At 47.0% G+C, this 22,937-nt stretch overlaps 1 protein-coding gene across 1 annotated transcript in view; it reads left to right on the top strand.

Annotated features, from left to right (window-relative positions):
* HMCN1 (hemicentin 1) overlaps nt 1-22,696 on the top strand; it is a 733,390-nt gene extending 710,694 nt beyond the window's left edge. The window contains exon 106 of the mRNA XM_069737257.1: nt 22,222-22,696. Coding sequence (XP_069593358.1) covers nt 22,222-22,588 — 367 coding nt within the window. The 3' untranslated portion in view covers nt 22,589-22,696. The remainder of the gene's footprint in view (nt 1-22,221) is intronic.
* The last annotated feature ends 241 nt before the right edge of the window (nt 22,697-22,937 follow it).

The following is a 22,937-nucleotide window of genomic DNA, read 5'->3' as shown; positions in this document are numbered from 1 at the left end:
GTGGCATAGCTAGGTACTGGGGTAGGCTCCTCTGCTGAGTAGCAGACAGTGGTAGTTGGCGCAAAGTATGAACTGGTCAAAATGGAGGCCAGGGCCCCTGTATATTTTAACTATCATCTATCATTTCAACAAATTTGTATTGGCAGTGCCATTGAAGGATTTAGCAGCACAGACTACACAGTGGTGGAGCAGGGAGAGGTAAGTATTGCAAGTGGTAGAGCACTGTTCAAGCTGGGGGGAATGACCTTTGAGGGAGAACATCGCTAAGGGAGGAAAAGTAGTTCGTAACCATACTGGACAAATGCTGTCTCCTGTCACTTTGAATCATTGCAGCACTACCTGTCGTGTCAGCGGTCATTGCAAAATCACTCCACAACCTGGTCATAAAACCCCTCTGTCCAACACCACTTCAGATTTGTGCACCTCTAACACCTCTGCCATGTTGCCCCCTATGGCTCGTGTGAGAACCATCACCGCCGCTGTGTCCTGGGAATGCCTGAACCAAATGGTCTACAAGAGTTGCTTGTTTGGTAGCCAATATTTGCTCAAGTTTCTCATGTGGCATGACATTTTGTAATTTTCCTATATCGTGGATCCTGGAGGCAGGCCAACCAGTAATCGTCATCGGTCATCATTTTGATAATGCGGGGGTCCCATTTTAGGATACGCAAGGCATATTCAGCCATGTGGGCCAATGTTCAAGGTGTCAATTCACTGCATGTGGTGGGTTGAGAAGCACTTTCTTGCAAATCAACATCACTTGTGTCCCGCAAAAATCCTGTACCTGACCTTGCAACGCCACCAGTTTCTATTGCCCCTGAGAAGCATCCTCCTCCCATAAATATTCATCCCCATCATCCTCCTCCCCCTCCTCTTTGTCCGCCACCTCGTCCAGGAGAGTTCCCTGAGCAGACAATGGCTGACTGTCATCAAGGCTTCCCTCCTCCTCGGCTGCAGACGCCTGCTCCTTAATGTGCGTCAAACTTTGCATCAGCAGACGCATTAGTGGGATGCTCATGCTTATGATGGCGTTGTCTGCACTTACCAGCCGTGTGCATTCCTCAAAACACTGAAGGACTTGACAGAGGTCTTGGAGCTTCGACCACTGCACACCAGACAACTCCTTGTCTGCCATCCAAGTGCCTGCCCGTGTATGTGTATCCTCCCACAAATAAATTACAGCATGCCTCTGTTCGCACAGCCTCTGAACCATGTGCAGTGTGGAGTTCCACCTTGTTGCAACGTCGTTTATTAGGCGGTGCTGGGGAAGATTCAGCGATCGCTGATGGTTCAGAATACGGCTGGAGTGTACAGGCGACCGGCGGATATGCGAGCAAAGTCTTCGCACCTTCAGGAGCAGGGCTGGTAACTCCAGATAATTTTTGAGGAAGCACTGCACCACGAGGTTCAAGGTGTGAGCCAGGCAAGGAAGGTGTTTCAGTTCTGAAAGGGCTATGGCAGCCATAAAAGTCCTTCCATTATCACTGACTACCTTGCCTGCCTCAAGATGTACACTGCCCAGCCATAACTGAGTTTCTTGCTGCAAGTACTCGGCCAGTTCTTCCGCGGTGTGTCTGTTGTCACCCAAACACTTCATTTGTAGCACAGCCTGCTGACGCTTACCACTAGCTGTTCCATAATGGGACACCTCGTGTGCAACACTGGCAGCTGCGGATGGAGTGGTCGTGTGACTGCGCTCTGTGGACGAGCTTTCACTTCTGGAGGAGGAGGAGGGGTGATGAATGCCTACAGCCAACTGTTTCCTAGACCATGGGCTAGGCAGAACTGTCCCACTATGGCTGTCCCCTGTGGACCCTGCATCCACCACATTAACCAGTGCGCCGTGATGGACACGTAACGTCCCTGGCCATGCCTACTGGTCCATGCATCTGTTGTGAGGTGCACCTTTCTACTGACTGATTGCCTCATTGCATGGACAATGCGATCTTTGACATGCTGGTGGAGTGCTGGGATGGCTTTTCTTGCAAAGAAGTGTCGACTGGGTAGGTCATAGCGTGGTACTGCGTAGGCCATCAGGGCTTTGAAAGCTTCGCTTTCAACCAACTGGTAGGGCATCATCTCTAACGAGATTAGTCTAGCAATGTTAGCGTTCAAACCCTGTGTACGCGGATGAGAGGATGAGTACTTACTTTTTTTAACAAGAGCCTCTTGTAGGGTGAGCTGGACTGGAGAGCTGCATATGGTGGAACTAGCGGTTGTGGTTGTGGTGGACATGGCAGATTGAGAGAGGGTTGGTGATGGTATTCTCGATGTTGGACTACATACAGCGTTTCCTACCAATAACCTTGTGATTCCCTGACTGCTTTGGCCTTGCGACGATACCTCCACATTTGCTGCTGGTGGTGTCCTAACCAGTGGGCTTACAGTGAGTGAAGCAATGTAGCGTTGCTGACTACCTTCATTCTGAGCAAGTGCACCAATGGTACGGGACGTTTGGTTGTTAGTCCTGGCTTGCAAGTGCATGCTGGTTAAATGTCTAAGCATGCACCTTGTATTTAAATTTTGAAGACTCTTCTCTCTGCTAAAGGTCTTTGAGCATTTCTTACAGATAACTTTTGACTGATCATTCGGATCTTGGTTAAAAAATTGCCACACTGCACTCTTCCTACTATGAAATACCTTTTCAGGCATTGCATGCTGTGCTACTTTCACCGGATGGCCACGCTGTCCTAAAACTGTTTTGTTTTTGACAAACATTTTTGGCCTGATACGGGCCTGCCAGATGACAGCTGATGCGATGTAGATGGCTGCTCCGGATCATCCTCCTCTGCTTCTGAGCTACTGGCAGCGGCACCGTCTTCCCCCAATGGCTGCCAATCTGGGTCAACAACTGGGTCATCTATCACCTCCTCTTCAATGTCATGTGCACCTTCCTCTGTGTCACCATGTAAGGTGCTATAGCGTTCGAGACGGGGCACCATAGTCTCAGCAAGGTCAGATTCTGGCTCAGTACACTGCGAGGGTAATGTAGTGATCTGAGTCAATGGAACAGCATTATAATCCAGCTGTGGCTGTGCATCAGTGCACTCCATGTACGATTCATCTTGTAATGGGCAGTTAACAATTTCCCATTCTAACCCAGGCACGGTATGTGTAAAGAGCTCCATAGTAGAGTTGAGCGACCTTGACCTTTTTAGAGTCGAGCCGGGTTTTGCGAAACCCGACTATGTCCAAAGTCGGGTCGAGTGAAATCGGCCGATTATGACGTAAAGTCGGGATCGACCGAAACACGAAACCCAATGCAAGTCAATGGGGCAGCATAGTCGGCAGTGAGTGGGGGCCAGGAAAACACCTAGAGTACCCATTTTAATGTCAAAACCATCCATTCTTCTTAATGAAGCTTGTCAAGCGTAATTTACCTTATAATAATTGGAAGGCATTTGAAATTGGGGGTCATTTGGCTAAAGTTGTGGGGGGTAGGGCTGGTTCAAGTAATTAGTGGGCCCAGGAAATCTGGACCACGTCACGGCAGTGGAGCAGGGAGAGGTAAGTATTTCAACTTTGCAAGTGCTGTGAACCTGAGCAAGCAGGGGGGGCCCACTCGTTGGCATTGGCACTGGCACAGGGCCCCTCAAAGTACAGCGGTGTGTTTGCACGGCGGGGGCGCCTCCCACCGGCAGCAACACTTTTGCGTACTATGAGAGGCCCTGTGCCAGTGACGTCGCCAACTAGTATTCCTCCCCCCACCTGATGAAGGAACCTGCACTTTCATCTGCACCTTCCTCTTTGTCCCCGTGTAAGGTGGTATGGTATGCGGGAAGAGCAACCTGACTTTCAGCAGGGTCACAATGTTGTTGTGTAGCGTGCACGGGGAATGTTGCGTTATGGGTCAATGTACCAGCAGACTCATCTATCACTGGCTGGGCAATGGGCACGATGAAGTGGAAACACAGATATAGGCCCAAAGAAGAAAGTGGGCTAAATGCAGTTCAAAATTGGTAACACAGGAATAACCAGGGGGCATTGCAGTGGAGGACAACTGGAATGAGAGGCTGACACAGAGAGTAGGGCCAAATCAGTAAGTAGTCGAAATGCAGTTCAAAATTGGCAACCGTAGTAAACAGGCGGCACAGCTTTGTTCAGTGGAGGAGAACAGCAAGGAGTGGCAGACACCGATAGTAGGCCCCAACCCAACTAGTAGGCCAAATGCAGTCTAACATTAACAACTACTTAACGAGAGGCTGAAAATGGAATTTCAGGACAGGAAACCAGGAGAACAGCAAGGAGTGGCAGACACTGATAGTAGGCCCCAAACCAACTAGTACGCCAAATGCAGTTGTTCCATTTATCCACAATTTAATGAGAGCCTGAAGATAGAAGCTCAGGAAAGGCAACCTGGGGAACACCTTGGAGTGTAACACACCATCTCTCTCCACCCCATACCCATTTTGTAGGCCTAATGCTGTGTACTTTTCTACAACTACTAAACGAGAGTCGGAAGACCGAAGCAATGGCAAGGAAACCTGGGGAACACCTTGGAGTGTAACACACCATCTCTCTCCACCCCATACCCAATTTGTAGGCCTAATGCAGCCTACTTTCCGACACCTACTAAACGAGAGCATGAAGATCGAAGTTCAGGAAAGGCAACCTGGGGAACACCTTGGAGTGTAACACACCATCTCTCTCCACCCCATACCCATTTTTTAGGCCTAATGCAGTGTACTTTTCTACAACTACTAAACGAGAGTCGGAAGACCGAAGCAATGGCAAGGAAACCTGGGGAACACCTTGGAGTGTAACACACCATCTCTCTCCACCCCATTTCCCATTTTTTAGGCCTAATGCAGCCTACTTTCCGACACCTACTAAACGAGAGCATGAAGATCGAAGCTCAGGAAAGGCAACCTGGGGAACACCTTGGAGTGTAACACACCATCTCTCTCCACCCCATACCCATTTTGTAGGCCTAATGCTGTGTACTTTTCTACAACTACTAAACGAGAGTCGGAAGACCGAAGCAATGGCAAGGAAACCTGGGGAACACCTTGGAGTGTAACACACCATCTCTCTCCACCCCATACCCAATTTGTAGGCCTAATGCAGCCTACTTTCCGACACCTACTAAACGAGACCATGAAGATCGAAGCTCAGGAAAGGCAACCTGGGGAACACCTTGGAGTGTAACACACCATCTCTCTCCACCCCATACCCAATTTGTAGGCCTAATGCAGCCTACTTTCCGACACCTACTAAACGAGAGCATGAAGATCGAAGCTCAGGAAAGGCAACCTGGGGAACACCTTGGAGTGTAACACACCATCTCTCTCCACCCCATACCCATTTTTTAGGCCTAATGCAGTGTACTTTTCTACAACTACTAAACGAGAGTCGGAAGACCGAAGCAATGGCAAGGAAACCTGGGGAACACCTTGGAGTGTAACACACCATCTCTCTCCACCCCATTCCCCATTTTTTAGGCCTAATGCAGCCTACTTTCCGACACCTACTAAACGAGAGCATGAAGATCGAAGCTCAGGAAAGGCAACCTGGGGAACACCTTGGAGTGTAACACACCATCTCTCTCCACCCCATACCCATTTTGTAGGCCTAATGCAGCGTACTTTTCTACAACTACTAAACGAGAGCATGAAGATCGAAGCTCAGGAAAGGCAACCTGGTGAAAACCTTGGAGTGTAACACAACCTGTCTCTACACCCCATACCAAATTTGTAGGCCTAATGCAGCGTAGTTTCCACCAACTACTAAACGAGAGCCGGAAGATCGAAGCTCATGAAAGGCAACCCGGGGAACACCTTGGAGTGTAACACAACCTCTCTCTACACCACGAAAGGGCTGATTCTTAGGAAGGAAGGCTGTTGTAAATAAGCATTGCGCGTCCGAGGGTGATTATATTCTTATTCGGTATCTACTCACCCTCGGACGCGCCATGCTTCTTGATTTGTAATTAATGTTTATTTGCAATGTGCTTTTGACTTACTCAATTATTTTTTTAATTATTGATTTTATTAAATTAATAGTTTAACATCTTATTGGAAATAATTTAAAGGAGACGCGACAGGACAACACTCGGTGGATGCCATATCTGTGTTAACAACTCCAAAAAACTTTCAGTTAACTTCTTGCAGGAGAAAGAAATTGTAGCTGTTGGACCTTTGTAGTACAGTTCCAGATATTTGTTGTGTGTTTGTTTTGATTGTTAAAATGTCTGCATTTGAGATCTCAACACGATCTTATTTTTTATAATCAAATTAATTTTTTAAATATTTTATTAGGTTGGTTCAAGGGGTACACGGGCCGCAGTAGACAGGTCAGTGGAGGCCTAGTGGAAGGAGGGACCGCAGATGCGCCACTGTTTCACCCATAAACAATTAGTAGGCCTAATGCAGCGTAGTTTCCAACAGCTACTAAACGAGAGCCGGAAGATCGAAGCTCAGGAAAGGCAACCTGGGGAACACCTTGGAGTGTAACACAACCTCTCTCTACACCACGGAAGGGCTGATTCTTAGGAAGGAAGGCTGTTTTAAATAAGCATTGCGCGTCCGAGGGTGATTATATTCTTATTCGGTATCTACTCACCCTCGGACGCGCCATGCTTCTTGATTTGTAATTAATGTTTATTTGCAATGTGCTTTTGACTTACTCAATTATTTTTTTAATTATTGATTTTATTAAATTAGTAGTTTAACATCTTATTGGAAATAATTTAAAGGAGACGCGACAGGACAACACTCGGTGGATGCCATATCTGTGTTAACAACTCCAAAAAACTTTCAGTTAACTTCTTGCAGGAGAAAGAAATTGTAGCTGTTGGACCTTTGTAGTACAGTTCCAGATATTTGTTGTGTGTTTGTTTTGATTGTTAAAATATCTGCATTTGAGATCTCAACACGATCTTATTTTTTATAATCAAATTAATTTTTTAAATATTTTATTAGGTTGGTTCAAGGGGTACACGGGCCGCAGTAGACAGGTCAGTGGAGGCCTAGTGGAAGGAGGGACGGCAGACAGGCATCAAAGGCCTAACATTGGGCTGGCTGTAGGCAAGTTAAAATTGGTTCCAGGGGAACACGGCCATCAGTGGCCTGGTCAGTGTAGTTGTAGTTGAAAGAACGGGACGCAGACAGGCTTCGAAGGCCTAACATAATAACATAGGGCTGGCTGTAGGCAAGTTAAAATTGGTTCCAGGGGAACACGGCCATCAGTGGCCTGGTCAGTGTAGTTGTAGTTGAAAGAACGGGACGCAGACAGGCTTCGAAGGCCTAACATAACAAACTTGGGCTGGCTGTAGGCACTTTTAAATTTGTTCCAGGGGTACATGGGCAGCAGTGTATGGTCAGTGGAAGTCTAGTGGAAGGAGTGACCGCAGACAGGCTTCCAAGGCCTAACATAACAAACTTGGGCTGGCTGTAGGCACTTTTAAATTGGTTCCAGGGGTACACGGGCAGCAGTGGTCTGGTCTGTGGAAGTCTAGTGGAAGGAGTGACCGCAGACAGGCTTCGAAGGCCTAACATAACAAACTTGGGCTGGCTGTAGGCACTTTTAAATTGGTTCCAGGGGTACACCGGCAGCAGTGGTCTGGTCTGTGGAAGTCTAGTGGAAGGAGTGACCGCAGACAGGCTTCGAAGGCCTAACATAACAAACTTGGGCTGGCTGTAGGCACTTTTAAATTGGTTCCAGGGGTACACGGGCAGCAGTGGTCTGGTCAGTGGAAGTCTAGTGGAAGGAGTGACCGCAGACAGGCTTCCAAGGCCTAACATTACAAACTTGGGCTGGCTGTAGGCACTTTTAAATTGGTTCCAGGGGTACACGGGCAGCAGTGGTCTGGTCTGTGGAAGTCTAGTGGAAGGAGTGACCGCAGACAGGCTTCGAAGGCCTAACATAACAAACTTGGGCTGGCTGTAGGCACTTTTAAATTGGTTCCAGGGGTACACGGGCAGCAGTGGTCTGGTCAGTGGAAGTCTAGTGGAAGGAGTGACCGCAGACAGGCTTCCAAGGCCTAACATTACAAACTTGGGCTGGCTGTAGGCACTTTTAAATTGGTTCCAGGGGTACACGGGCAGCAGTGGTCTGGTCTGTGGAAGTCTAGTGGAAGGAGTGACCGCAGACAGGCTTCGAAGGCCTAACATAACAAACTTGGGCTGGCTGTAGGCACTTTTAAATTGGTTCCAGGGGTACACGGGCAGCAGTGGTCTGGTCAGTGGAAGTCTAGTGGAAGGAGTGACCGCAGACAGGCTTCCAAGGCCTAACATAACAAACTTGGGCTGGCTGTAGGCACTTTTAAATTGGTTCCAGGGGTACACGGGCAGCAGTGGTCTGGTCTGTGGAAGTCTAGTGGAAGGAGTGACCGCAGACAGGCTTCGAAGGCCTAACATAATAAACTTGGGCTGGCTGTAGGCACTTTTAAATTGGTTCCAGGGGTACACGGGCAGCAGTGGTCTGGTCAGTGGAAGTCTAGTGGAAGGAGTGACCGCAGACAGGCTTCAAAGGCCTAACATAACAAACTTGGGCTGGCTGTAGGCACTTTTAAATTGGTTGCAGGCAGGGGTACACGGGCAGCAGTGGTCTGGTCAGTGGAAGTCTAGTGGAAGGAGTGACCGCAGACAGGCTTCGAAGGCCTAACATAACAAAATTGGGCTGGCTGTAGGCACTTTTAAATTGGTTCCAGGGGTACATGGGCAGCAGTGTATGGTCAGTGGAAGTCTAGTGGAAGGAGTGACGGCAGACAGTCTTCGAAGGCCTAACATAACAAAATTGGGCTGACTGTAGGCACTTTTAAATTGGTTCCAGGGTAACACGGCCAGCAGTGGCCTGGTCAGTGTAGTAGTTGTAGAAAGAAGGGACCGCAGACAGGCTTCGAAGGCCTAACATAACAAAAATGTCAAAACAATGGTATTGTCAGTGCCAGGCATTGAAGGATGTCAGCGCCTAGACTACACATTGGTGAAGCTGTGAGAGATAATTTTGCTAGTGGTAGAGCACTGTTTGAGCTGGGGGGGGAACTGTCTTGTGGCCGGCGGTACAGGCACAGGGCCCCTCATATTACAACGGTGTGTCTGACGTTGGGTGCGCACCACCACCGCCAGAGACACTTTATTGTACTATGAGGGACCCAGTGGCAGTGCCGTCGACCAAAAGCGGCCACACCCACCTCTTCAGACAAACAGCACTCTCAAGGGTCCAAGCGCAAAGTGGCGATAGCACGGCCCCGTGTGGGGAGTTTGGCCATTTCGTGAGGTGGAAACATGTCGTATGCTGGACAATCAGGTGAAGAAAATTACGAGATTGGAAAAGTCATTCAGAATAGTCCACAGGCAAGACCTTTTCATAGGAAAGCTAGGTGTCAGCCGGGCAGGGTGGGGCAAAAGATTTTGAAATCCAGTTGTGGTTCATTTTAATGAAGGTTAGATCATCTACATTTTGGGTAGCCAGACGAGTCCTTTTTTCTGTTAGTATTGAACCTGCAGCACTGAATACTCTTTCTGATAGGACACTAGCTGCCGGGCAAGCAAGCTCCTGCAATGCATATTCTGCCAATTCTGGCCAGGTGTCTAATTTGGATGCCCAGTAATCAAATGGGAATGACGGTTGAGGGAGAACGTCGATAAGGGATGAAAAATAGTTTGTAACCATACTGGACAAATGTTGTCTCCTGTCACTTTGAATTGATGCTGCAGTACCTGTCCTGTCTGCGGTCATAGAAAAATCACTCCACAACCTGGTCAGAAAACCCCTCTGGCCAACGCCACTTCTGATTTCTGCCCCTCTAACACCTCTGGTCTGCTGGCCCCTGGAGCTCGTGTGAGAACGATCACGGGCGCTGTGTGCAGGGAATGCCAGAAGCAAACGGTCAACAAGAGTTGATTGTTTTGTTGCTAATATTAGTTCCAAGTTCTCATGTGGCATAATATTTTGCAATTTGCCTTTATAGCGAGGATCAAGGAGGCAGGCCAACCAGTAATCGTCATCGTTCATCATTTTTGTAATGCGTGTGTCCCTTTTGAGGATACGCAAGGCATAATCCGCCATGTGGGCCAAAGTTCCCGTTGTCAAATCTGCGGTTGTGCTTGGTTGAGGGGCAGTTGCAGGCAAATCTACGTCACTTGTGTCCCTCAAAAAACCAGAACCCGGCCTTGCCACGCCACCAATTTCCCGTGCCCCCGGGAAAGCTTCCTCATTAAAAATATACTCATCCCCATCATCCTCCTCATCCTCCACCTCCTCTTCGCCCGGTACCTCGTCATGTACACTGCCCTGACCAGACAATCGCTGACTGTCATCAAGGCTTTCCTCTTCCTCTGGTGCAGACGCCTGATCCTTTATGTGCGTCAAACTTTGCATCAGCAGACGCATTAGGGGGATGCTCATGCTTATTATGGCGTTGTCTGCACTAACCAGCCGTGTGCATTCCTCAAAACACTGAAGGACTTGACACATGTCTTGAATCTTCGACCACTGCACACCTGACAACTCCATGTCTGCCATCCTACTGCCTGCCCGTGTATGTGTATCCTCCCACAAAAACATAACAGCCCGCCTCTGTTCGCACAGTCTCTGAAGCATGTGCAGTGTTGAGTTCCACCTTGTTGCAACGTCTATGATTAGGCGATGCTGGGGAAGGTTCAAAGAACGCTGATAGGTCTGCATACGGCTGGAGTGTACAGGCGAACGGCGGATATGTGCGCAAAGTCCACGCACTTTGAGGAGCAGGTCGGATAACCCCGGATAACTTTTCAGGAAGCACTGCACCACCAGGTTTAAGGTGTGAGCCAGGCAAGGAATGTGTTTCAGTTGGGAAAGGGAGATGGCAGCCATGAAATTCCTTCCGTTATCACTCACTACCTTGCCTGCCTCAAGATCTACAGTGCCCAGCCACGACTGCGTTTCTTGCTGCAAGAACTCGGACAGAACTTCCGCGGTGTGTCTATTGTCGCCCAAACACTTCATAGCCAATACAGCCTGCTGACGTTTGCCAGTAGCTGCCCCATAATGGGAGACCTGGTGTGCAACAGTGGCAGGTGCGGATGGAGTGTTTGTGCGACTGCGGTCTGTGGACGAGCTCTTGCTTCTGCAGGAGGAGGAGGGGGTGCGAACGGCTACAGACAACTGTTTACTAGACCGTGGGCTAGGCAGAACTGTCCCAAACTTGCTGTCCCCTGTGGACCCTGAATCCACCACATTTACCCAGTGTGCCGTGATGGACACGTAACGTCCCTGGCCATGCCTACTGGTCCATGCATCTGTTGTCAGGTGCACCTTTGTGCTCACAGATTGCCTGAGTGCATGGACGATGTGCTCTTTAACATGCTGGTGGAGGGCTGGGATGGCTTTTCTGGAAAAAAAGTGTCGACTGGGTAGCTCGTAGCGTGGTACAGCGTAGTCCATCAGGTCTTTGAAAGCTTCGCTTTCAACTAACCGGTAGGGCATCATCTCTAACGAGATTAGTCTAGCTATGTGGGCGTTCAAACCCTGTGTACGCGGATGCGAGGCTAAGTATTTCCTTTTTCTAACCATAGTCTCATGTACGGTGAGCTGGACTGGAGAGCTGGAGATCGTGGAACTAGCGGGGGTGCCGGTGGACATGGCAGACTGAGAGACGGTGGGAGATGGTATTGTTGCCGCCGGTGCCCTAGATGCAGTGTTTCCTACTACGAAACTGGTGATTCCCTGACCCTGACTGCTTTGGCCTGGCAAAGATACCTGCACAGATACAGCAGGTGGTGCGCTAAATGGTGGTCCTACACTGCCGGAAGGGATGTTGCGTTGATGACTAGCTTCATTGGCCGAGGATGCAACAACCTTAAGGGACGTTTGGTAGTTAGTCCAAGCTTTCAAATGCATGGTGGTTAAATGTCTATGCATGCAACTAGTATTGAGACTTTTCAGATTCTGACCTCTGCTTAAGGAAGTAGAACATTTTTGACAGATGACTTTGCGCTGATCAATTGGATGTTGTTTAAAAAAATGCCAGACTGCACTCTTTCTAGCATCGGATACCTTTTCAGGCATTGCAGACTGAGCTTTAACCGGATGGCCACGCTGTCCTCCACCAGGTTTTGGCTTTGCCACGCGTTTTGGGCAAGATACGGGCCCGGCAGATGGAACCTGTGGCGATGTTGATGCCTGCTGCGGCCCCTCCTCCTCCTCTGCTTCAGAACTGCTGCCGCCTGCACCCTGTTCCCCCAATGGCTGCCAATCGGGGTCAAGAACTGGGTCATCTAATAACTCTTCTTGTACCTCCTGCGCAACTTCGTCTGTGTCACCGTGTCGTTCGGTGGTATAGCGTTCGTGATGGGGCAACATAGTCTCATCAGGGTCTGATTCTTGATCAGCACCCTGCGAGGGCAATGTTGTGGTCTGAGTCAAAGGACCAGCATAGTAGTCTGGCTGTGGCTGTGCGTCAGTGCACTCCATGTCAGATTCAACTTGTAATGGGCATGGACTGTTAACTGCTTCACTTTCTAAGCCAGGGACGGTATGTGTAAAGAGCTCCATGGAGTAACCCGTTGTGTCGCCTGCTGCATTCTTCTCTGTTGTTGTTTTTGCTGAAGAGGACAAGGAAGTGACTTGTCCCTGACCGTGAACATCCACTAACGACGCGCTGCTTTTACATTTACCAGTTTCACGAGAGGAGGCAAAAGAGCTAGAGGCTGAGTCAGCAAGATAAGCCAAAACTTGCTCTTGCTGCTCCGGCTTTAAAAGCGGTTTTCCTAATCCCAGAAAAGGGAGCGTTCGAGGCCTTGTGTAGCCGGACGACGAACCTGGCTCCACAGCTCCAGACTTAGGTGCAATATTTTTTTCCCCACGACCACCTGATGCTCCACCACTACCACTACCCTCATTACCAGCTGACAATGAACGCCCCCGGCCACGACCTCTTCCACTAGACTTCCTCATTGTTTTAAAAACGTAACCAAACTAACGTTATTTGTTGCAGTCACACAACTTACACGGTGAGCTATAACTTCAGTATGATTTAGCTACCCCTTTACAGGTTGGTGAGACCACAGCGAAAATCAGGCCCAATGTTACACACTCTTTTTTTGGTGGCTGCAAATTAGAGAGATGCCCCACACGCAGGACTGTCACTGAAGCACAAATGTTAATATTAATGTCACACTATTATTTTTTTTTTATTTTTATTTTTTTCAGGAACACTTTAGAAACCCCCCAAAAAAAAAAAAATAGATTTTTGCAGGGAGAATTTAGAAAACAAATGTAACAAACTATATGCTTTCTATGGGCCACTGAGTGAGAGATGACGCACACAGGAATCAGGAGTGGCACACAAGCCCAGAGGCCAATATTTTTCTACCAATGATTGATGGAGTTATTTTCTCTGGTAGATTTTGGAACCCAAATCAAGGAAAAAAAATATAGGCTTTCTATGGACCACAATTGGAGAGAGAGAGAGAGAGAGAGAGAGAGAGATGGCACACCCAGGAGTCAAGACTGGCACACAAGCAGAAAGGCCAATATTAATCTCCCACTGTTTTTTTTGGTTGTTTTTTTTTTTTTTTTTTCAGGGAGACTTTAGAAAAAAAAATAATAAAAAAAATATGATTTTATCAGGAAGAATTTAGAAACCAAATAAAATAAAATGATTTTTTCAGGGAGAATTTATAAAACAAATAAAAACAAAAATAGGCGTTCTATGGCCCACTGACTGAGAGATGACGCACACAGGAGTCAGGAGTGGCACACAAGCCCAGAGGCCAATATTTTTCTACCAATGATTGATGTAGTTATTTTCTCTGGTAGATTTTGGAACCCAAATCAAGGAAAAAAAATATAGGCTTTCTATGGACCACAATTGGAGAGAGAGAGAGAGAGAGAGAGAGAGATGGCACACCCAGGAGTCAAGACTGGCACACAAGCAGAAAGGCCAATATTAATCTCCCACTGTTTTTTTTGGTTGTTTTTTTTTTTTTTTTTTCAGGGAGACTTTAGAAAAAAAAATAATAAAAAATATATGATTTTATCAGGAAGAATTTAGAAACCAAATAAAATAAAATGATTTTTTCAGGGAGAATTTATAAAACAAATAAAACCAAAAATAGGCGTTCTATGGCCCACTGACTGAGAGAGAGAGAGAGATGGCACGCTTAGTACTGGCACACATGCCCAAAGGGCAATATTAATCTCCCTTTTTTTTTCAGCGAGAATTTCTAAAACCCCAAAAAAAAAAAAATAGGCTTTCTATGGCCCACTATTTGTGAGAGAGATGGCACGCTCAGGACTGGCACAGATGGCACGCTCACAACTGGCACACAAGCCCAGAGGCCAATATTAATCTCCCTTTTTTCAGGGAAAATTTATAAAACCAAAAAAAAAATTAAATAGGCTTTCTATGGCCCACTATTTGTGAGAGAGATGGCACGCTCAGGACTGGCACAGATGGCACGCTCACAACTGGCACACAAGCCCAGAGGCCAATATTAATCTCCCTTTTTTCAGGGAAAATTTATAAAACCAAAAAAAAAATTAAATAGGCTTTCTATGGCCCACTATTTGTGAGAGAGATGGCACGCTCAGGACTGGCACAGATGGCACGCTCACAACTGGCACACAACCCCAGAGGCCAATATTAATCTCCCTTTTTTTCAGGGAGAATTTATAAAACCAAAAAAAAAAATTAAATAGGCTTTCTATGGCCCACTATTTGTGAGAGAGATGGCACGCTCAGGGCTGGCACAGATGGCACGCTCACAACTGGCACACAAGCCCAGAGGCCAATATTAATCTCCCTTTTTTCAGGGAAAATTTATAAAACCAAAAAAAAAATTAAATAGGCTTTCTATGGCCCACTATTTGTGAGAGAGATGGCACGCTCAGGACTGGCACAGATGGCACGCTCACAACTGGCACACAAGCCCAGAGGCCAATATTAATCTCCCTTTTTTTCAGGGAGAATTTATAAAACCAAAAAAAAAATTAAATAGGCTTTCTATGGCCCACTATTTGTGAGAGAGATGGCACGCTCAGGACTGGCACACAAGCCCAGAGGCCAATATTAATCTCCCTTTTTTTCAGGGAGAATTTATAAAACCCAAAAAAAAATAAAATAGGCTTTCTATGGCCCACTATTTGTGAGAGAGATGGCACACTCAGGACTGGCACACAAGCCCAAAGGCCAATATTAATCTCCCACTGTATTTTTATCAGGGAGAATTTATACACCCCACAAAAAAAAATACAGAAAAATGAAAAGGCTTTCTATGGCCCACTATGTGAGAGAGATGGCACACACAGGGATGGCACTCTAGCAGAAATGCCAAATTGCCAATCTTAATCTCCCACCAAAAAAAAAAAAAAAAAAAAAACAGGGAATGTCCTACAATTACTATCTCCCTGCCTGCAGTAATCTCAGCCAGGTATGGCAGGCAGCTACTATCTCCCTGCCTGCAGTAATCTCAGCCAGGTATGGCAGGCAGCAATAAGGAGTGGACTGATGCACAAATGAAATAAAAAGTGTGGACAAACAAAAAAGATAGCTGTGCAGAAAGGAAGGAACAAGAGGATTTGTGCTTTGAAAAAAGCAGTTGGTTTGCACAGCGGCGTACACACAGCAATGCAGCTATCAGGGAGCCTTCTAGGGCAGCCCAATGAGCTACAGCGCTGAGGGGAAAAAAAAAAAAAAAACTTCCACTGTCCCTGCACACCGAGGGTGGTGTTGGACAGTGCAAATCGCTGCAGCACAAGCGGTTTTGTGGTTAATGGACCCTGCCTAACGCTATCCCTGCTTCTGACAAAGCGGCAGCAACCTCTCCCTAAGCTCAGATCAGCAGCAGTAAGATGGCGGTCGGCGGGAACGCCTCTTTATAGCCCCTGTGACGTCGCAGACAGCAAGCCAATCACTGCAATGCCCTTCTCTAAGATGGTGGGGACCAGGACCTATGTCATCACGCTGCCCACACTCTGCGTTTACCTTCATTGGCTGAGAAATGGCGCTTTTCGCGTCATTGAAACGCGACTTTGGCGCGAAAGTCGCGTACCGCATGGCCGACCCCGCACAGGGGTCGGATCGGGTTTCATGAAACCCCGACTTAGCCAAAAGTCGGCGACTTTTGAAAATGTTCGACCCGTTTCGCTCAACCCTACTCCATAGAGTAACCTGTAGTGTCGCCTGACGCATCCTTCACTTTTGGTTTGGGTGAAGGACACAAGGAAATGTCTTGTTCCTGACCGGGAGCATCCACTGACGACTCGCTGCTTTTATATTTGGAACTTTCTGAAGAAGAGGCGAAAGAGCTAGAGGCTGAGTCAGCAAGGAAAGCCAAAACTTTTTCCTGCTGCTCCGGCTTTAAAAGCAGTTTTCCTACTCCCAGATAAGGGAGCCTTCGAGGCCTTGTGGAGCCAGACGATGATGCTGGCTCAACACCTCCAGCCTTAGGTGTTATTGTGCTTTTGCCACTACCACCAGATGCACCACCACCACCATCAGTACCAGCTCGCAACCACGGCCCACGGCCTCTTCCACCTGACTGCCTCATTTTTTGGAATATCTAACCAAAATAACAACCGTTATATGGTACTGTAAAACAAGGTAGAAGGTGTATATAAACATGTTGAGATTTTAAATCTCCCTTTTTTTAGGGAGACTGAACAAAAAATCAGGCCCTGTGCAAAAAACAACACAATGTAAGTGGCTGAAATGGGCTGGCTGATATACGACAAACTAACAGGACAGAAGTATATTCACTTTGTGAGAATTTGAATCTCCCCTTTTTTTGGGGGAGACTGAACCACAACTTAGGCCCAGTGTATATAACAACGCAATCTAAGTGGCAGAACGTGGCTGGCTGATATACAACAAACTAACAGGACAGAAGTATATCCACTTTGTGAGAATTTGAATCTCACTTTTTTGGGGGGAGACTGAACCAAAACTCAGGCCCAGTGTATAAAACAACACAATGTAAGTGGCAGAAAGTGGCTGGAAGATATATGAAAAAATACAAGGACTGTAGTACAATTTCAATCTCCCTACAATGATCTCAGGAAAAGTATGGCAGCAATAAAAAGGACTGCTGCACACAAAATTGTGGACAAATAAACAAGATAACTTTTAAAAAAGCAGTTGGTTTGCACAGCAGCGTGCAAACAGCAATGCAGCTATCAGGAAGCCTTATAAGGCAGCCTAATAAGCTACAGAGATGATGCACAAAAATATAGCCTCCACTGTCCCTGCAAAAAAATGGTGGTGTAGGACAGTAGAAATCGCTACAGCACAAGCAGTTTGGGGGTTAATCTTCCCTCCCTAACTATATCCCTTCTTCTGATGAAGCTACAGCAACCTCTCCCTATGCTAAGATCAGCAGAAGTAAGATGGCAGCCGGCGTGAATGCCCCTTTATAGCCCCTGTGATGCCACAGAAAGCAAGCCAATCACTGTCATGCCCTTCTCTAAGATGGTGGGGACCGAGACCTATGTCATCACGCTGCCCACACTCTGTGTCCTCCTTCATTGGCTGAAAAATGGCACTGAAAATGTCATACGAAACACGACTTTTGCGCGCAGATCGCCGACCTCATGGCCGATCCCACACTAGGATCGGGTCGGGTTTCATGAAACCCGACTTTGCCGAAAGTCGGCGACTTTTGAATTTGTCCGATCCGTTTCGCTCAACCCTACTAGGGACTATTTTTTTTTTACAGCGGCTGAGGAATACAGTGTGGAAGGATACCTTCCTCCCGTCATTGTGTACCTGGAGCCCCTAGAGAGCGGTCGCAACAGCTGATGCTGCCGTTCTCCACAGGAGATCATCGTGGGACACTCGTGGATTTTTGCGGACAGGGAGTATATTGGTTGTTTGTTATTTTAATCTTTTTTACAGATGACTCTGGCTTCAGGGATCAAAGTGACAAGTAATGGTGCGTATGAACTCTATGTTTAATGGACTGTATGTTTGTATTGTATGTAATGCATGAATGTATTGTATGTAGTATGTATGTAGTATGTACTGTATGTATTTTTTTTTTTTTACATTCAACACATTAGCCGGATGATAGGACTACTACTCTCCCATCATTGGCTAATGTGTCAATCACTGTCACTGTTGCAGGCATCGTCCGATGGGACTTGTAGTCCCATCGGACGATGCCTGCACAGACCCCCAGCAGCCCACAGAGAGCCCCGGCAAGCCCGCACAGAGCCCCCGCAAGCTGCACAGATCCCCAGCAAGCCCACAGAGCCCCGGCAAGCCCACACAGAGCCCCCGCAAGCCCGCACAGAGCCCCAGAAAGCCCGCACAGAGCCCAGGCAAGCCCGCACAGAGCCCCAGCAAGCTGCACAGAGCCCGGGCAAGCCCACACAGAGCCCGCCTGCACAGAGCCCCGGCAAGCCCGCACAGAGCCCCGGCAAACCCGCACAGAGCCCTGGCAAGCCCGCACAGAGCCCCGGCAAGCCCGCACAGAGCCCCGGCAAGCTCGCACAGAGCCCCGGCAAGCCCGCACAGAGTCCCCGCAAGCCACACAGAGCCTCGGCAAGCCCGCACAGAGCCCCTGCAAGCCGCACAGAGCCCCGCAAGCCTGCACAGAGCCCCCGCAAGCCTGCACAGAGCCCCGGCAAGCCACACAGAGCCCCGGCAAGCCCGCACAGAGCCCCCGCATGCCGCACAGAGCCCCGGCAAGCCCAAACAGAGCCCCAGCAAGTCCGCACAGAGCCCCGGCAAGACCGCACAGAGCCCCAGCAAGCCCACACAGAGCCTCCGCAAGCCGCACAGAGCCCCGGCAAGCCTGCACAGAGCCCCCGCAAGCCACACAGAGCCCCCTCGGTCACGCACAGACCCCGCCCGCACACACACACGCACACAAACGCAGTCTCCACCCACGCACCACCCACACTCCATTATAGTGCATCTTTGCACTCTGGGAACTTCCGATTCTGGTATCCGATATCGCAAAAATATCAGAACTCAGTATCGGAATTCCGATACAGCGAATGTCGGCCGATACCCGATATTTGCAGTATCGGAATGCTCAACACTATTCATGACCTATCCTTAAGTGCACTTATAGAGCTCACCATCTTCTGATAGTGGCCACCGCAGGGTACTACACATCCGCCTCCTACTAAATAGTAGGCGGATGTGCAGTACAAAACCTCAATCACTACCAGAAGGTGGCCAGCTAAGTACTTCCAGCCAGCGGCCACCACTGCCGACACCAATAACAGCTAATAAGCAGAGGTGCCTGTTGTCAGACTCTGACCAATCAGATATTGATGAACTATCCAAAGGATAGGTCATCAATGAAAAACTAGTGGACAATCTCTTCAAGTTCTTCATCTAGCTGCTGCTGGGCACAGACTTATGCGGCGCACTGCATCCATCATTTGTCAGAATTGACAGATTACAAGTCCTTCAGAAGCATCCATTCTTGGCTGTTTTCTTTTATTTTTGGTCCTTACAACCCTAAGTGATGTTGCTTAAATATTTTAATACATTTTAATGCAAATTTTGTGTTTTTGTCTAAACAAAAATGATATTGTGTTTTATTTTGTTAACATAAAACCAGTGATAAATACTGTATATTAACTCCTTCAGGACACAACTCTTTTGGCTTTGAAGACACAACCCCAATAATTTTTGAGTTGATATTGCCAGATTCTTCTAGTGTACTTCTGTGTATATGTGAAGGGGCGGGGGATGGATGGAAACAAAACAGGAATTTGAAGCATACTCTAAGGTTTCCTTTTTATGTTGTATTATTGAACAATAACTGAATATATTGATTAAGTCAACGTCTATTAGACTTGATGAGGCTATTGTAATTATTGTCAAAATAATTTCACAATGGCTGCATAATCCTGATTTTAAAATGACCATTTTAGCATAAGTATAAAGAGTATAGAGATTGAGCCCATAAATAAAAGTGCATTCAGTCTTCACTCGCCCAGTGTGACTGACAGCTGCAGATTGTACAGAGCAGTGTGAGATTTAAGTGGTGGGTGGGGAGTGCCAGTAGCGCAGGAACCTACTAAAGGTCCATATCGCCACCATTTCTGTTCTCTCATGAACATCTGGGTTTCCAAGGAGATTGTGATATTTCCTATATACTGCAATACTTAATATGATTTTAGGTTGCTGTCCCTGGGTTGCAATGAAGATAAGGTTATAAAATAAAATTGAAAAATAATTAAGAATGAAAGTTTGAATCTCTGCCATTTTTCCAATTAAAAAAACCCATATGATACTGTGTGTCTGTAAAAGTCCAACTTATGAACTTATAAATTTAACCAATATGGTAAACAACCTAAGGAAAACAAATCAAAATGTCACATTTGTCATACTTTTGGAAAAAAAAAGTGAATTGTGTCTCTGCTTTCTGATAGTTGTAACTTTCTTTGTCTTCAGTTAATGGAACTGAGAGAGTGCTTGTTCTTTGCGCATTAAGCTAATATTTTTTATTAAAGCCACTTATTGATTGTTTTCATGTATACCATGCAAAGTTTTGATTGCTTTTCATTGCCTTTTATAGGGCATAGTCAGAAGGCCTTTCGTTTAAATTGGACGGAGATTGTAACGCAGTGCTTGGACTAGTCGGTGGCTCCCCCAAATAAAACATGACAGCTTCTTGTATTTCTGTGCAGCTGTCATGCTCAGATTAGGAGAGCTGCTGACCAGTCCGAGCATTGCATTCCGAGCTCTGTTTAATTTATACAGCCGTGCCCTTTGGGAAATTCTTGCAAACAAAACAATTCTAGCTTTCAATTTGTTTTTCAATTTCCATGGAAATACACAGCAAATATAAAGATGTTATTTTTTACATTTTGATGTGATTTAAACATTAAAAAAATAATGTATATATGCGTGTGTGTGTTTAAAAATATTTTGTAACACTTTCACATCTTTAAATAATCGTTTTAGAGGACTTGTTCTCCTTGTAGTGTATTGTGAAATTGGCGATCTTCTATGAGGCCGGTTTCACACGTCAGTGGCTCCGGTACGTGAGGTGACAGTTTCCTCACGTACCGGAGACACTGACTCACGTAGACACATTAAAATCAATGTGTCTCTGCACATGTCGGCGTGTTTTCACGGACCGTGTGTCCGTTTGAAAAACACGGAGACATGTCAGTGTTCGTGGGAGCGCATGGATCACACAGACCCATTAAAGTCAATGGGTCCGTGTAAAACACATACCGCACACGGATGCTGTCTGTGTGCCATGCAGGAGACAGCACTACAGTAAGCGCTGTCCCCCCAACTTGTGGTGCTGAAGCCCCATTCATTTCTTCTCTCCAGCAGCGTTCGCTGGAGCGAAGGAATGAAAAATCATTTATTTATTTTTTTGTTGTTAAAATAAAGTTCCCGGTAATCAAACCCCCTCCCTCCCCCTGTGCGCCCGCCCGCTGGCATTAAAATACTTACCTAGCTCCCCAGATGCTTCCTCTCAGTGTCGCAGCTTTTCCTGCATGAGCGGTCACGTGGTGCCGCACATTACAGTAATTAATATGCGGCTCCACCTCCCATAGGGGTGGAGCCGCATATTCATCACTGTAAAAAAGCGGCACCACGTGACCGCTCATACAGGAAGAGCTGATTTTTCATTCCTTCTCTCCAGCGAACGCTGCTGGGAAGAAGGAATGAATTCTGGATTCAGCACCCAAAGCAGGGGACAACGCTTACTGTAGCGCTGTCTCCTGCACGGTGCGTGTGGTACCCAGTCGGCACACGGACGGCACACGGCTGCCGCACGTGTGCCACACTGATGTGCCACGTGAGCACACGGACACAGATAACTCCGGTACCGATTTTTCCGGTACCGGAATTATTCGGACGTGTGGGACAGGCCTGAAGCTCAGTCACAGACTCAGCCATCAGTAGGCTGTTGTGGAAAGAAATTGCAATCGTGTTGCACAGGATGTCAATGGCCATCAGAAGTGACACTTGGATAAACTAATATGTTCTGAGCTATTTGTTGGGTGCAGGCGATATAAGGCAGCCAGCACTTCCGCTGCATGGAGTGGGCTCATTTCCTAAACCCACTGCATCCAGTAATAGCACACAGCTGTCGTATATGTACATCAGTCATCATAACGTAATTAAGGCACCTTGCCACTCTTGTCCATGGGCTGTGCTTGCTTTCCTTAGTCCCATTCGCTTAATACCTGACCCAGTCGATGGACAAGAAAGAATCTATTTTTGCAAGACAACAAATCAAATTGAATTGAAGCTGTTAACAGTTATTTGTCATTATATGACTAATGCCGTTTATGATGTTTGTGTAACTCCAGGTACTGTTTGAAGAATTGTGCACTGAATGATTTGGAGTGTGCTCTCAGCCCCTATGCACTGCAGTACAAACTGGTCTCACTTCCATTTGGTATTGCTGCCAATCAAGACTTGATTCGCTTGGTGGCATACACACAAGATGGAATATTACATCCAAGAACAACATTCCTTATACTTAATGAAGACCCAATGCTACCCTTCTCTATAAGGGAGGAACATATGAAAGGAGTGGTTTTTACCAACAGACCCCTGAAAGAGCCGGAAACCTACAGAATGAAAGTGAAAGCTTTATCATACAGCACAGAGCGCAGCATCGAGTATCAGACAACTTTTATTGTGTATATTTCTGTGTCTCCCTTTCCCTATTGAGCTAATTGCAGTCTCCAGTCTCATTCTGTGCTTCTCTGTAATTTAATACTTGAAAGACATTACAATCCACAAAATCCTTTTAGTGAATAAATTACAACAGTTTTTGTATCTGGTGTTCATGTTTCATTTGTAAACATAAGGATGAATGACCTCGGGGAGATCAAAACATCCAGAACACTGCCCCCATCCCTTATGGGAAATATGCAAATGCATGTAGAAAAGCCGCGGAGACACCATCACGTGTTTCTCAACACAAGCAATAAATAGCCAGGTCTTTCACCGGGAAGGAACAACCACAGGAAGGGCAGCATCCAAAAGGAGAACCACCTATGCCAAAACATGGTATCCA

Source organism: Ranitomeya imitator, chromosome 8 (assembly GCF_032444005.1).
Source record: "Ranitomeya imitator isolate aRanImi1 chromosome 8, aRanImi1.pri, whole genome shotgun sequence".
NCBI lineage: Eukaryota > Metazoa > Chordata > Amphibia > Anura > Dendrobatidae > Ranitomeya > Ranitomeya imitator.
This window is presented reverse-complemented; position numbering and strand designations above follow the sequence as displayed.